This window comes from Loxodonta africana, chromosome 1 (genome assembly GCF_030014295.1).
Source record: "Loxodonta africana isolate mLoxAfr1 chromosome 1, mLoxAfr1.hap2, whole genome shotgun sequence".
Classification (NCBI taxonomy): Eukaryota; Metazoa; Chordata; class Mammalia; order Proboscidea; family Elephantidae; genus Loxodonta; species Loxodonta africana.
The window spans coordinates 207185815-207203138 of record NC_087342.1 but is presented as its reverse complement, the minus strand read 5'-3'; the positions used below and the strand labels follow the sequence as shown (position 1 = coordinate 207203138).

The following is a 17324-nucleotide window of genomic DNA, read 5'->3' as shown; positions in this document are numbered from 1 at the left end:
CATAGTATTCTTTCTCTCTTTTCTCCACCTTCACCAAAACTTCTTCTGTTCTTTCAGTGTGGTGTGGGCAAACATAAAAGGGTGGAAAAGAGTTTGAGGGCGGGTGTATTAGTTTCCTTTTGCTGCTATACCTGTTCACCACAAACTTAGTGGTTTAAGATAACACAATTTATGTTACAGTTTTGAAGTTTAAAAATCCAAAATGGGTTTTACTAGGCTAAAATCAAGGTGTCACCAAGAATGCGATCTTTCTGAAGACTCTAGGGGAGAATACACTTCTTTGCCTTTTCAGTTTCTATAGGCTGTCTGCATTCCTTGGCTTGTGGTGTTGCATCACTCCATCCTCTGCTTCTGGTATTACATATGAGGACCCTTCACTTACAAGAAGCCTTGTGATTGCATTAGGTCCACCTGGATAATCCAGGATAATCTCTCCATTTTAAGATCCTTAACTTTATTACAGAATGGAGATTCCAGAACACTTAATTGTGCTCATGATGAACCTGTACATAGATCAGTTGTTCGGAAAGAACAAGGGGATACCGAGTGTTTTAAATTCAGGAGAGGTGTGCATCAGGGTTGTATCCTTTCACTAACCTATTCAATCTGTATGCTGAGCAAATAACCCGAGAAGCTGGACTACATGAAGAAGAACAGGGCATCAGAATTGGAGGAAGACTCAGTAGCAACCTGTGTTATGCAGATGGCACAACCTTGCTTGCTGAAAGTGAAGAGGACTTGAAGCACTTACTGATGAAGACCGAAGACCACAGCCTTCGGTATGGATTACACCTCAACATAAAGAAAATAAAAATCCTCACAGTGGGACCAATAAGCAACATCAAGATAAATGGAGAAAAGATTGAAGTTGTCAAGGATTTCATTTTACTTGGATCCACAATCAACAGCCATGGCAGCAGCAGTCAAGAAAGAAATCAAAGATGCATTGCATTGGGCAAATCTGCTGCAAAGCACCTCTTCAAAGTGTTAAAAAGTAAAGATGTCACCTTGAAGACTAAGGTGCGCCTGGCCCAAGCCATGGTATTTTCAATCACATCATAAGCATGTGAAAGCTAGACAATGAATAAGGAAGACTGAAGGAGAATTGACACCTTTGAATTGTGGTGTTGGCAAAGAATATTGAATATACCATAAACTGCCAAAAGGATGAACATATCTGTCTTGGAAGAATTACAACCAGAATGCTCCTTAGAAGAAAGGATGGTGAGACTGCGTTTTACATACTTTGGACATGTTGTCAGGAGGGATCAGTCCCTGGAGAAGGACACTGTGCTTGGTAAAGTACAGGGTCAGTGGAAAAGAGGAAGACTCAATGAGATGGATTGACGCAGTGGCTGCAACAACGGGCTCAAGCATAACAATGATTGTGAGGATGGTATGGGACCAGGAAATGTTTCGTTCTGTGGTACATAGGGTCGCTATGAGTCGGAACTGACTCGACGGCACCTAACAACAACTTTATCACATCTTCAAAATCCCTCTTGCTATGTAAGGTAATGTATTTACAGGTTTCAGGGATTAGGATGTGGGTATTTTGGGGAGGGCTATTATTCTGCCTACCACAGTGGGTGTCACTATGCCCATCTGGTCCCCAAAACAGGAACACCAGTATTCCTGTTCTGGATCTGTTTTAAAAAATCTGGGTGGATGTGCTTTGGAAAAGTGTGGGAACACTTTTTCCAGAAACAGAAAGAAAAAGGGGATGGATGTAGGTTGAAAGAGAGGCATTTTATGATGAATGAAAAGGAGATTCTTTTTCTGAGGAGGATGAAGGAACAGACTGAAGACTTGAGAAGGGTGGGTGAGACTTGGAAAAGCTGCTGTGGAAGGTGGGAAAGCTGCCCACTAAGGTGAAAGAAGCAGATTGCTTCCCTGAGGGCATGTCGCAGATGAGAACACAGTTACCTGAGTTAAACAATGTGATCTGAGATCATGCCATTTACCAGTTGTTGTTGTTGTTGATGTTAGGTGCCTTCAAGTTGGCTTAACCAGGGGGGCCTCAAATTATAAACATGAAGACAACATTAAACATGGTTCTAAAATACCCATCTAAATTTGTCTCTCAAATTTTACGAACAAACCGAACAATGTCATCAGAATCAAAGTGGTCCTGCCATCTCATTTTTGCCATGCCATTGTTATTCTTTTCCCATGATTCCTACAAAAACCTGACACTAACGAGGCTAGCATAAGAAGGTAGGAAAAAAAAAAAGAAACATGAATCATAAACCACGGTGGAAATAAACCAAGAAATAAGAAAAACTGATCTCTGCCACAAAGAACAACAATACCAAAAAATTACACTAGCAAAAGGGCCATTATAGACTCACAGTTTAGACTTTTAAAAAGACAAAACATGGAGGATCTTGTAAGATCGACCGGCTGCTTCTTTTCTACGACATCTCCCCGTGAGACGCCTACTGAAGCTTGGGTGTATTTCTCTCTTGCTGTGTCATACAATGCTCCTTTCCCCACCCCCTCCCGTCTGCTGCCAGCGTGGGGTGTGTGTCTGTGTGTGTGTGTCTGTGTGTGTGTGTCTTTGGTTTCTCTCTCCCTTGTAAAAACGTGGCCTGCCTCCTGTCTGCTGCTGTTGCTGCTGCTCTGACTTGCTCTTTGCTGCCTCTTTCTTCTCCTTTCTCTTTCTCCTTAGCTCCTGGCTTTCCGGTAAGTATGATAAACACCCCCCCTCAAGCTCTGTGAGAAGATGCGGGGTGCGGTTTGTGTTGTTCAAAACTGGCAACTATGAGACTGCCAGTGAACTGTTGAAGAACTTTCCATTGTTTTATTTAACATTAAAATGTGTTGCTCAGGCAGGGATGTGTGTGTAAGAATCTGCTGGGATTGCCAATACAAGTGAAGAATTCTCTCAGAGGAAAAAAAAAGAAGTAGAGAGTGAAGTTTACATATGATAAAATTTAGAAATACTTCTTTCTGCTGTAAAATTAATCAGGAAAGGGATGATTTAAAAGTAACAGGGTGCCTTTGAATTTTTTTTTTCCTGTCTTTGATTTATCTTGAGACCACTTTTAGGAGTTATGTTGTCCAATAATTTGCAGTGACTCCGTTATTGTTTTAAGGTAAATGTGGAACAGGAGATTGAAGGATATTCATGGAATTCATTATTTTTTTTTAAAAAAAAAAAAACAGCAATGATTACGGCCTCTGATGAATAACAAACAAATCAATACAAATAAAGCCCTTGCATTTAGACTAACCACACCTAAAACTCCTATGAACTGCAGGCTTTTTATTACTTGCTTTGATGTTTGGATTACTCTAAATTTTATTTCGTTCTGAGACAACCTCCATAACACTTTAAAACCCACACATAGGCTTAAGCCTGTGCATGTTTACAGTATTCAATTGATATAAAAATTATTCTCTTCCCTTGATTTTCAAGGGTAGAGTGCTAAACATCATGATTCCTTTTAGAAGAGCTTAAAATAACTTCTGGCTGGACAGCAGGTGCCATGTGTCTTTCTCCAAGTTTGGGAGGGAGGGGTGGGGGAGCGTGGTAGCAGGCATAAGTTATATATAGATGAACGTACCCAACAAGTAGAGGTCAGAATCAAGAAAATTCCAGTAATGAAGGCAATGAAGCTGTTTATTGCATCATTTGGTAATAAAGTTGGTGAATTCAAATGGGTGGAAGGAAAATGTACTTCCTCCCAAGTTAGTAAATACTTGCTGAGTGCCACAGGTGGGTGGATAGTCTGTGTGTTGAACTTTCTGTTCTTTTTGGCGTGCGAGCCTTTGACATCTACAGCGCTGAGAGTGGAAGAAGGAAGCCGTGCAGTGTGTAGATCAGTGTTTTCTCTCTTGTGCTACCACAACAGCAAAACGTATGCATTTTGAGGATCCCGCCATGTTTTTATGCTGCTAATTAGCGGTCTCACAGTTAAGTATCATTTACAAATCAAAGGTACCATAGCTTAAAGATCTAAGCCAAGTCCATCGCAACCTCGTTCAGAAATGCTGGAATCTTTAACTCATCTTGTCCCTCACCCTTATTTCCTAAGAGCCCATATTATATCTGGATTTCTTCCCTACTTTTATTCCCTCCTTAGTCATTAAACATAGCTGTTTCATAAAATTAAATAATGTATCCTAGTGCTTCTTGACTGAATAGAGACAGTGATCTGTTTTTTTCTAAAAGAAAGGCATATTTTATGTAGGAACAAAAGGTATTATAGAAATTCAAGGAATAATTATGATGAGCATCACCATGTTTCCATACTAGTTGGTTTGCTTATTTATACCTTCCTTCATGCTCCGCCTGATTCCAAAAATGATGCTAGTTTGAGCCTCAGCAAAACTGTTTGCTGATCGGTAATTATATGTTACTTATCCAGGAAAAAGAAAATACCAGAAAAGCAAGAACATATATATCCAATATTACAATGCATTTACATCAAAGTATTCATATTAATCCAATTTTGATTTACGGGTTAAAATAGAGTTTCCAGTAAACCCAGTGCCGTCGAGTCGATTCCGACTCATAGCAACCCTATAGGACAGAGTAGAACTGCCCCATAGAGTTTCCAAGGAGCGCTTGGCGGATTCAAACTGCCAACCCTTTGGTTAGCAGCAGTAGCACTTAACCACTACGCCACCAGGGTTTCCAAAATAGAGTTTAGGGATGTTATTATTATGAATGATTTTTAGTAAGTCCAATGGCTCTTACATCGAATGTTTTGACTTTTAAAAATATATATACACCATTTTAATTGAAATATTTTAAATATATATGTCCATTTACTTCCAATGGCTGTGACTCTACATAGAATTTATAAGATAAGGATGACCACAAACATACTATTCCAAGCCAAATGACAAACACAGCCATGATGAGCAATAGCATGGATTACCCTTTTAATGTTAACAGTAGGGAACACTACTGTAATCTAAAGGCCAAAACCAAAAATGTGCTGGTAGTATGACTTGATTTGGCAAAATAGCTTCCAGCTGTTCCTACCTTACTGATCGTAGTCTCAATTGTTCATGAAAATGCATTCGTTCTTTGTTAGAAATAGTAATTAATAGACACCCATTTGGGGATAGCCTATTTACATTTAACTGGGTTAAGTACATTAACCCTAACTGTGTTTACCACTAGATACTACTCTAAGTATGGAGACTAATCAACCTGTACAAGTCTCAGAGGAACCACTTCCAGAGGACAGTTCCTCATCGTTACCCGGTCAAAATGGCCCAGAGAAGCCAGATGGCCAGGAGTTCTCAACTCCACTCCAAGCATCAGAGAAAGAACCAAGTGTGCAACCTGAAAAGGGAGCTCATGATATCTCTGAAGAGTTGAATCGACAACTGGAAGACATCATAAACACATATGGGTCTGCTGTGGGCACAACAGGGAAAGAGGGTGCTGCCAAAGCCAAGGAGCAGCCTGAAAATGCAGAACTGCCTGAGAACGAGGATGGGGACTATGAGGAAACCACTGAAGAGACCGAAAGAGAACCCACTGCTCCTGGGGAGCCATCTGCAGCCAAAGAGTCTGTCACCAATAAAGAGCAGAAGTTGGAAAAGAAAATCTTAAAAGGATTAGGCAAGTAGTTGTGTTCTAATACATGAATTTCCTTTTTTTAATTCTTCTTTATAAGGGGTACTTCCTCCAACCATTACTAAAAGCCACTTTTGGTTTTGTCTATCATTTGGATTACTACAATAGCCTCTTTGAGGATCTCTTTACATCTCTCTTGCTGTACTTGCCCCCAGCCCCTTCCCCTCACTAGAGCTAAAGTGAACTTCTCAACATGTTACCCACCTACCCTCTCTCCTCAATGGCTTCCCATTGTTCTTAAGACAAATACGTAAATCCTTAACGTGGTCTTTAAAGCTCTAATGTTCTAACCCAACCAGCCTCTCCAGCTTTATCTCACTTCACTTTACCCCCCAACATCCCCTTCTTGAACACCCTGTCCCTATCACTGCCACCACCACTTCTATTATTTTCATTCTGATCTTCTTTTTCAGTTCTTTGAACATGCCATGCTCCATCCCCCAGAGAGCCTGTGCACATCCTATTTCCTTTACCTAGAAATATCTACCCATTCCTCATCACCACATCCAATTCAGCCCTTTGGCTACTTAATTACTCATCCTTCAGCTCAGAATTCAACTGGAATTTTCTTACCCCGCACACACACTTTTTTTTTTTTTTAATCCTTACTATAGTCTTACTATTTTGTGTTTTTAATGTGCCATGTATCTTTCCCTCATAGCACTTAGCAGTATTTGAAATTATACATTTGTTTTTGGAATTATTTGGTTAGTAAGTGTCTTTTCCCACTAGATTCTTTATACCAAGGGCAGAGACTGTGTATTTGCATGTCATAGGATGCCTAGTGCCTAGGACAGTGGATGGCACATACTATGTATTTAACAAATATTTGTTTTAAGAATGAATGAATAATTTGTGTAGAGAGTGAAAGCCATCCCATCTCTCTAATTCTGCCATTGTCAATGAGTCAGCACACTTCAATTGTATGTGTTTGACCAGAAACGATGTTTGTGAATCAGAGTGCCCTGGTAAGCCCACTCTAATTACACGTGTATAGGCTGCTGTCACTTCCATGCCACCCTACTGAACACCCGTAGCATATTCTTCTAAACACTATATTATTCAAGTTACATTATGAGCTAAAAAAACATTTTTAGGCTAACCTAAACATGCAACCACTGTAGTAAACATTATTTTAGTTGTTTGCAAGTGGATTTAGCAGGCTTCTTGGCTATTTATCAATTAATTGGCACTACACTATCATCTAGACCAGTGGTTTTCAAGCTTAACTGTGCATTAGAATCAAATGCAAAATTTGTCAAAAATGCTGTTTCCAAGTCCCACACCCAGAGATTCAGAGTTGGTAGGTCTGGCTGTGGGGCCAAGGCACTCTGAGTAATTTTGACATAAACAGGTTGTAAAAGCAATGACTTTGTTGCTTCAGAAAGTCCTTCCTTGACTCCTTTGCAGAAAATATATAAAGTGCAGGCTGTGGTCTTGTTTTTACAATCTTTCTGGATCTTTCATAGAATTTAGTAAGTAATTCAATCCTTACCTGAAGATATATAGACTTTGCTCAGGCACTTGATCAAAGAAGAGTCTTTAATCATTGAATGTTTATCAGATAATACTTCCTTAACTGGTATTTTTAAAATGTTAGAATTTTCTGATTCTCTAACCCAAATGTTTTCCAAAGTGTGTGCTTTGGGTCCTTTGAGATTTCAGACAAAATTAAATAGTGTCTTTACCGCCCAAATTCTCTGACCTTTAATATATACACAATGAAAATCTCAATTGTGCTGGTTACAGTTTACAGCATTTCTTAAATTTATTGGAAAAGAAGACACTTTTTTGACAGAATATCCTGAATATTTGGGAAATACCTCTACAGCCCAAGGACTTGTTTTTCCTTTAGAGGCTGTATATTCTTCCACAATCAACATGTTACCCATTGGAACAGTTAGGGGGAATATTTTAAAATCTCTTTAGCCAGTACAGTCACTTTCCCCTTGGCATCAGAACTGAAAGTATCCTGTTAAGAACTGAAGCATCCCTCTTACCTTCCCTCTGCCCCAGGCTCACAAGTGTCTCCTTAAACACATCTTTGCCAACATTATGTGGTCTGCACAAGTACCATGTAGTAACAAGCACAAAACAATGATAAAATATAATATACCAGTAACCAGTCACCATCAAGTCATTTCCAACTCTTGGCAACCCTGTGTGTTTCAGAGTAAAACTGTGCTCCATAGGGTTTTCAATGGCTGTGATCTTTTGGAAGTAGATTGCCATGCCTTTCTTCCAAGTTGCCTCTTGGTGGAATACACCTTTTGATATTTAGATTGATGATTGATTGAGTTGGAAGTCATAGGCTCAAAGCATAAACCTAGGAGATAAATAAGGTTGATCTACAGGTCTGTCCTGTCTCATGACAGCAGTCATAAAGACAGCAAGGGTCAGACTTGAAGTCACTAACCCTGAGAGACAGAAATACACAGAAACAATAGGCATAAAGTTCATGGGCTTCATATTTCTAGTTACAGGTGCCTGCTGAAAGGCACCTTGATTAGGCCATGTTATTCTGAGAAGTCTTCAGATACCCATTTACTTACTCTTCCTTAGGATGGCACTGGGTTTTGGGTTCCTTAGGATGGTCACTTTCCCAGATGGTTTGTTTTATCCATTTTAATTGGATTCCTAGTTTCACTCTGAGAGCGAGATAACCTGATGCTTTGATACAAATGCTAGATTTTATAGAGATCAAAAGAAATCAAGTGAAAAAGGAATCCCCAGAGACTGAAAAGTTCATGAGTAGATCCATAAAGAAGTTAGAACTTAGGCCAGATTCTGAAAGAAGAAGAGGATTTAGAGAAGCAGGTGGAAGAGAAGAGAAATGATTAGCACTCTCTTCTGACCAGGGCAGGGAATGGATGTATTAATATTTGACTGTTCCTTCTGATATTTTTCTTTTTTACTTTATCATATTCTCCCTGGAATAATCTCCTCATTATTGTTGTCATTCAGCCCCCAACTCACAGTGACCCCGTGCACAATCAAATGAAACATTACCCGGTCCTACAACATCCCCATGATCGACTGGGAATCATTATGATTCATTTTTTCTTTGGTTGATCTTCAAAAGTAGATAGCCGGGCCTTTCTTTCTACTCCTTCTTAGTCTGGAAGCTCTTCTAAAACCTGTTCAGCATCATAGCAACACACAAACTTCCAGTAACAGACAAGTGGTGGCTCTGCATGAGGTACACTGGCCAGGAATTAAACTTAGGTCTTCCACATGGAAGGGGAGAATTCTACAACTGAGCCACCAATGTCTCACTCATTATTAGATTCCTCAAGTTTTTTTTTTAAGAAAATATTCTTTATAGTTATAGTAAAGAAATTGCTAATAGCTTGACATATTATCGACTGACCTAATAAGAAGCCTAGTTCCACTTCTGTGCTGAATGAAAGGCCAAAGCCCCAAGTGCATATACCAAGGTTGCTAAAATACAAACGGTATAAAGTATTGGCCAAATGGAAAGAAATGTGACTAGAAAATACAGAGAAGGTAGTATTTTTAAAACCAATAAAGGCATTAAAAAAAAAAAAATTGGCATTGAGTTGATTCTGACTCATGGTGACCCTATGTGTTATAGAGTAGAGCCACCCCAGAGAAGAACCACTTCCTTGGCTGTAATCTTTATGGAAGCAGATCACCAGGCCTTTCTTCCGTAGTGCTGCTGGGTGGGTTCAAACTGCCAATCTTTCAGTTAGTAGTTGAGTGCAAACTGTTTGTGCCACACAGGGACCTGGATAGAGGTATTAAAACCAAGCTAACCAAACTAACAGAACCATGACTATAAAATACGGTGAGGGGTAAGAGAATCTTTACAAAATTAAAAAGTGGACCAAAACATTTTAGAAAGAAAATATATCACCAAACAATATTACTTCTGTTGTTTTTGTTACCTAAAGCAGGTTAAAATGGCTAAAGCTATTTTAGTCATGGAACCACCAAACTTTAGAGGCTGAGCTTAGAATCCATTATGTTAACCCACCAACTTTATAGAGAGAGACGCTGAGGCCCAAAGAGCTTTAGAGTCTGCCAAAAAGGTTACCCAACTAGTTGATGGTGAAGTAGGTTCTAGAACCCAGGTCTCCACTCATTAGTCCAGTATGAATTTAACTATACTAACCTTTCTACCCTCTAAATACATGAATCTTTTTCCCTTAAAAGATACATACAGATCTTTAGGAATTATTTTATCACATTCAGTATTTTTAAATTGCATTAAATGGAAAACAAAATTAACACTGAAATATGAATCTGGGTCTAACATTTGAAAAGAACATGAACAACCTTTGCCTGCTTTAAGTTTTTGCCACAACACGTGGAAAATGTGATGGGTAAGGCAGGCACACAGAGAGATAAAAGATGAAATCTTAGCCCCAAAGCCCTAAAAAAAAATTTTGGAAGAGAAAATACATAATTTTGAACACTCATTAATTCTGCATAAATGATCACCAAACTTACTGTAAACAATCATCACTAATGCTAGACGTTTCAGAAAAATCCCGGTCGACATGCCTACAGTGGGTTTAGTTGTCTTAATTTAAGGTTTTTAATTTTTTGATGTGAAAATAATTCCTTCGTATTCCAATATTCCATCAGTCTACATCTGAGCCAGTGACCACAGACATATATGACATCGTTGTTCTTGCTGCACGGGTAGTTCTGCTTTCATGTAGATATACTACCAAGCTGAGCATTTGGCAGTATGGTGACCACATGCCCACCATATGCCTTCTCCAACTTCAATGGGAAAGAAATGAGGCTGGCTTTGGAATGATACATTTGGAATAAGAACACACTTGATCCCCTCCTGATGAAAAGTCCTGTTGTGACTAAGTGACCCCACTTTCATGAAGCTGTAATTATAGTCTTTCTTACAAGATGAGCTAATCTCTTTGTCTATCCCCTTCCTCCACAATAATCCCACACAGCACTTTTAGTCCAGCAAAATCAATGGCAGCTTAAGGAATAAGTTCTCTGATGTCACAAACTTATGAATTCTACACATGCCTGCTTCGAATTACTTGGATTTTTTTGTTGAAGAGAAAAATAATTTTTGAAGGGTAGATTGATGCATCTGAATTTTAACCCTCTATACAAAATAATTAGCCAGTGAAAACCTTGTGAATAGCAACAGAACATTGTCCGATATAGTGCTGGAAGATGAGCCCCTCAGGTTGGAAGGCACTCAAAAGATGACTTGGAAAGAGTTGTCGCCTCAAAGTAGAGTTGACCTTAATAACGTGGATGGAGTCAAGCTTTCAGGACCTTCATTTGCTGATGTGGCATGACTCAAAATGAAAAGAAGCAGCTGCAAACATCCATTAGTTATCAGAACCTGGAATGTACGAAGTATGAATCTAGGAACATAGGCAATTGTCAAAAATGAAATGGAACACATAAACATCAATATCCTATGCATTCGTGAGCTGAAATGAATTGATATTGGGCATTTTGAATCAGACAATCATATGGTCTACTATGCCAGGAATGACAAATTGAAGAGGAATGGTGTCGCGTTCATTGTCAAAAAGAACATTTCAAGATCTGTCCTGAAGTACAATGCTGTCAGTGATAGGATAGACCTATAAGGAAGACCAGTTAATATGACTATTATTCAGATTAATGCACCAACCACTAAGGCCAAAGATGAAGAAATCAAAGATTTTGTACCAACTTCTGCAGTCTGAAATTGATCAAATGTGCAATTAAGATGAATTGGTAATTACTGGTGATTGCAATGTGAAAGCTGGAAACAAAGAAGAAGGATCAGTAGTTAGAAAATATGGCCTTGGTGATAGAAATGACGCTGGAGATCGAATGACAGAATTTTACAAGACCAATAATTTCTTCATAGCAAATAACTTTTTCAACAACATAAACAGCAACGATACACATGGACCTCGCCAGATGGAATACACAGGAATCAAATCAACTACATCTGTGGAAAGAGATGATGGAGAAGCTCAATGTCATCAGTCAGAACAAGGCCAGGGGCAACTGTGGAACAGACCATCAATTGCTCACATGCAAGTTCAAGCTGAAGTTGAAGAAAATTAGAACAAGTCCACGAGAGCCACAGTACATCTTTGAATATATCCCACCTGAATTCAGAGACCACCTCAAGAATAGGTTTGACACACTGAACACTAGTCAGTGAAGACCAGATGATTTGTGGAATGACACCTAGGACAGCATACATGAAGAAAGCAAGAGGTCACTTAAAAGACAAGAAAGAAAGAAAAGACCAAAATGGATGGCAGAAGATACTCTGAAAGTTGCTCTTGAACATAGAATAGCTAAAGCAAAAGGAAGAAATGAAGTAAAAGAGTTGAACGGAAGATTTCAAAGATCAGCTCGAGAAGACAAAGTAAAGTATTATAATGACATGTTCAAAGACCTGGAGTTAGAAAACCAAAAGAGAGGAGCATGCTTGGCATTTCTCAAGCTGAAAGAACTGAAGAAAAAATTCAAGCCTCGAGTTGCAATATTGAAGGATTCTACAGGGAAAATACTAAATGATTCAGGAAGCATCAAAAGAAGATGGAAGGAATACACAGAGTCACTGTACCCAAAAGAATTGGTCAACATTCAACCATTTCAGGAGACAGCATATGATCAAGAACCCATGGTACTGAAGGAAGAAATCCAAGCTGCACTGAAGGTATGGGCAAAAAAAAAAAAAACTTCCAGGAATTGACAGAATACCAACTGAGATATTTTAGCAAACAGATGCAGCACTGGAGGTGCACACTCGTCTATGACAAGAAATTTGGAAGACAGCTACCTGGCCAACCAACTGGAAGAGATCCATATTTGTACCCATTTCAAAAAAAGGTGATCCAGCAGAATGCAGAAATTATCAAACAATATCATTAATATCACACACAAGTAAAATTTTGCTGAAGATCATTCAAAAGTGGCTGCAGCAGTACATCAACAGGGAACTGCCAGAAAATCAAGCCAGATTCAGAAGAGGACATGGAACAAGGGATATCATTGCTGATGTCAGATGGATCCTGGCTGAAAGCAGAGAATACCAGAAGGATGTTTACCTGTGATTTACTGACTGTGCAAAGGCATTCAACTCTGTGGATCATAACAAATTATGGATAACATTGAGAAGAATAGGAATTCGAGAGCACTTAACTGTGCTCACGAGGAACCTGCACTTAGACCAAGAGGTAGTCATTCGAAAAGAACAAGGGGATACTATGTGATTTATAGCCTTTCCTGATATGTGTTTGCTTTGTATCCTTTCACCATAATTATTCAATCTGTATGCTGAGAATATAATTAAAGAAGGTGAACTACATGAAGAAGAACTCAGTATCAGAGCTGGATAAAGACTTATTAACAACCTTCAACATGCAGCTGACACACCTTGCTTGCTAAAAGTAGAGAGGACTTGAAGCATTTACTGATGAAGATCAAAGATAACAGCCTTCAGTATGGATTACACCTCAACAGAAAACAAAAATCCTCACAACTGGACCAATAAGCAACATCATGATAAATGGAGAAAAGATTGAAGTTGTCAAGGATTTCATTTTACTTCCATCCTCAATCAACACCCATGGAAGTAGCAGTCAAGAAATCAAACAATGTATTACATTAGGCAAATCCACTACAAAAGACCTCTTTAAAGCATTAAAAAGCAAAGATGTCACTTTAAGGATTAAGGTGTGCCTGACCCAAGCCATGGTGTTTTCATTTGCCACATATGCATGTGAAACCTGGGCAATGAATAAGGAAGGCTGAAAAAGGATTGATGCCTTTGAATTATGCTCCTTAGAAGCAAGGATGGTGAGACTAGTCTCATGTATGTTGGACATATTATCAGGAGGGACCAGTCCCTGGAGAAGGACATCATGCTTGTTAAAGTAAAGGGTCAGCAAAAGAGAGGAAGACCCTCAGTGAGATGGATTAACACAGTGGCTGTAACAATGGGCTCAAACATAACAATGATTGTGAGGATGGCATAGGGCTGGGGGATGTTTCATTCTGTTGTAAATAGGGTTGCAATGAGTCGGAACCAACTCAACAGCACCTATTAACAACAACAACATACAAAATAACAGAATATCAGAGCAAAAAGAGACTTCCATAAGTGTGAAGATTAAAAAAAAAAAAAGCTTCTCACAGGTAAGGAAAACATAACCCAGGAAGAGATGTTAGTTTATGTAGGAAGAGAGACCCATTGGACCTGCTCAATTGGTTCTCTCTCCCCTAAACCAGACACGTGGTGGTTTTCCATACCTGAACTCACACTGAAAGGTATCACCATGGCATACATTAAATGTCAGAGGTGAGAGTAAGACTAGTTTTTCCTCTAGTTGGTCACAAAATTGTCTTCAGGACAGTGTTAATTGATTGGCTTGATCCCAGTTTGCACTAGTTGGCTCTGTTTTGCTTCATTATTATCAGCATTCATTGAGCATTTACCATGGACCAAACACTGTGCCAGATCCTGGGCCTAAACTGATAAACAGTACAGTCTCTTGATTTTAATAAATGACACCTAACCCAGTTCTACTCTGTCCTATAGGGTCACTATGAGTCGGAATCGACTCAATGGCACTGGGTTCACTGGGGGTAACCCAGGACAGCTGTCTTCATGTGGACACCTTCCACGACAAGGGCAAAGAACTGGCTTGACCAAAACAAATCCATTCCTGCTGCAAGAGGGATAATTCAGCCCAGCCAGGGGGGACCAGTAGTGGTTATCAGATGGAAAGGGCAACACTTAACACCATGGTTCATAATTGGAGGGCTGGTAGAGAAACCCAATACACCCACCTTCCTCCCTGTCTTAGGCCACTTATCTAATTTGAACTGACTCACTGGGCAAAGATAGACGAAGTCAACTATTAGAAATGAGGTCATTTTCTTAAAAAAAAAAAAAAGTTTCCTTTTATTTCTCTAGGTTTCCCTGGCATCAAAATTCCACCAGGGAGTAGAGTGATTTAGGGCAAGTAGACTGACCTTGGATTCAAACCTTGGTTCTACCAGGACTAATTATGTACCACTGGCCTTCTCTGGGTCTGAGATTCTTGATCTGTAAAATTAAGCAGTTAGTTCGGATGCTCTTTGAAGTCCCTTTTATACCTAAATTTTGATTCCATGTGGAATTAACAGATTTAGGAAATAAAAAATACAGGATAGCAAGTTAAGTTTGAATTTCAGATACACAATGAATTCTTTTTTAGTGTAAGTATGTCCCACTCAATATTTGGGACATATTTATAATAATAAAATATTCACTGTGTATCTGAAATTCATATTTAACTGGATGTCCTGTATTTCATCCACCAACCATAATTCCATGGCATATTTGTCTCTCCAGGATAAAAATAAATATTGCAACCAAAGAATAAACAAGAAATGCTTGTTCTTGGGTGAAAGTTATCTAAGTCGTTAATATTCTTAAGCAGATTTATATCAGAAAACACAGACTCTACAGCATGGCTTGACCTCCCTACATTGATTATACAGAGTGGTTGTCACAGATAGGTGAGGATGGGGAAAAGGCTCCAGAGTCCTACTCCTCCTTCTCTAAATTTAGCCCAATGGATGCCTGAAGTCAAGATTTCCAGGTGCCACAGAAAGGTAAACTCAGCAGTTTGAGCTGAAGAAGACAAAAGGAAGAACAATAGGGAAAGAAAAGAATAAATCTGAGATTGACTGTTAAATAATCATGAACAGATGATATTATGGACTGAATGGTGGCCTCCAAAAGATATGTTGAAGTCTTAACGCCCTGGTACCTGTGCACATGACCTTGTGTCTTGGTAGGCTAGAAGTCCAAATTCAGTGTGCCAGCTCTGGGGGAAGACTTCTTGTCATCAATCTCCCTTTGGTCTCAGAGCTTCTCCGTGCAGGAATCCCGGGTCCATAGGACGCGCTCTGCTCCCGGCACTGCTTTCTTGGTGGTATGGGTCCCCATGTCTCTCTCCTCGCTTCTGTCTTTTATATCTCAAAAGAGATTGGCTTAAGACACTATCATGGGTTGAATTGTGTCCCCCAAAATATCTACCAACTTGGTTAGGTCATGATTCCCAGTATTGTGTGGTTGCCCTCCATTTTATGATTTTCCTATATGTTATAAATCATAATCTCTGCCTGTGGTTAAAGAAGATTAGGGTGAGACGTAACACCCTTGCTCAGGTCACATCCCTTATCCAATGTAAAGGGAGTTTGTCTGGGGTGTGGCCTGCACCACCCTTTATCTTACAAGAGACAAAAGTAAAGGGAAGCAAGCAGAGAGTTGGGGACCTCATATGACCAAGAGAGCAGTGCCGGGAGTGGAGCGTGTCTTTTGGACCTGAGGTTCCCGCGCTGAGATGCTCTGACACCAAGGGAAGACTGATGACATGGACCTTCCTCCAGAGCTGACAGAGACAGAATGCCTTCCCCTGGAGCCGGTGCCCTGAATTCAGACTTCTAGCCTACTGAACTGTGAGAGAAGAAACTTCTCTTTGTTAAAGCCATCCACTTGTGATATTTCTGTTATAGCAGCACCAGATAACTAGACACTATCTAACTTTGTAGATTCTCATACACATAACTGCCGCTAATCCATCTCACTAATGTCATAGTGATATGATAGGAGTTACAAGACAGAGGGAAATCACATCAGATGACAAAATGGTAAACAATCATACAATACTGGGAATCATGACCTAGGCAAGTTGACAGATATTTGGGGGGAACACAATTCAATCCATGACACCTTGTTTGGAAATGGAGTCTTTAAAGATGTTTTCAGGTAAGATAATATGAGGTCACACCCAGAGTAGGGTGGTCCTAATCCAACATGGGTGATGTCTATAAAAGAGGAGAAGAGACACAAAGATAGACACAGAGGGAAGCTGTCCAGGTGAAGACAGAGGCTGGTATTTGAAGTGGTGTGTCTACAAGCCAAAGAACACCAAGGATCTGCAGCTGTCATCAGAAGCTAGGACAAAGACATGGAACAGATTCTCCCTCAGAACCCTAAGAAGGAATCAACACACCAACGCACCACTTGCAGATTCCCAGCCTCCAGAACTGTAATACAGTAAGTTTCTGTCCTATAAGCCAGCCGATTCGTGGCACTCTGTTACAGCAGCCTGAGGAAGTAATACAACTGAGTTTAAGAACACAGTGTCAACTCCAGCTGGGGGCAGAAATGAAACTGCCAAGGGACTTTAAGACCTTGGTAGGAAAAATGAAGGCCCGAGAAGGCTGGACCCCAAATCACAGAGGCACAAAGGCCCTCCACGTCTTGGCTCTGCTTTCCCTCTATATTGATCTCATTCTCTGCTTGGTCAGTGTTATTACCATGGAAACAGAATGGGTTCATGTACAGAAATGAAAGAATCAGTTCTCAGAAGAGAGGAAAGAGATATTAGAAGAATAAAAACCACAGAAACAAAATGGGCAAACTATCAAATTTCTCTGTTTTTGACTGGAATTCTAGGAACCCAAAGTGTCAATACTGGCCATTTCATGCTAATCAGAAAATTTGATTGGCTATTTTTATTGTTTATTAATCAAAGTAGGAAAATGGGTGATTTAATCTGTCAGTTTGTCATATTGTGTTGCTTGTGTGTTGCTGTGATGCAATGCCACTGTTATCTCAAATACCAGCAGGGTCACCCATGGTAGACAGGTTTCAGCGAAGCTTCTGGACTAAGACAGACTAGGAAGAAAGGCCTGGTGATCTACTTCT

General features: G+C 39.7%; 1 protein-coding gene across 1 annotated transcript in view; it reads left to right on the top strand.

Moving 5' to 3' along the window:
- The first annotated feature begins 1241 nt into the window (after positions 1–1241).
- TXLNB (taxilin beta) overlaps positions 1242–17324 on the top strand; it is a 53473-nt gene continuing 37390 nt past the window's right edge. The window contains exons 1-2 of the mRNA XM_003403987.4: positions 1242–2685; positions 5138–5584. Of these exons, the coding sequence (XP_003404035.1) occupies positions 5152–5584 (433 nt within the window). The 5' untranslated portion in view covers positions 1242–2685; positions 5138–5151. The remainder of the gene's footprint in view (positions 2686–5137; positions 5585–17324) is intronic.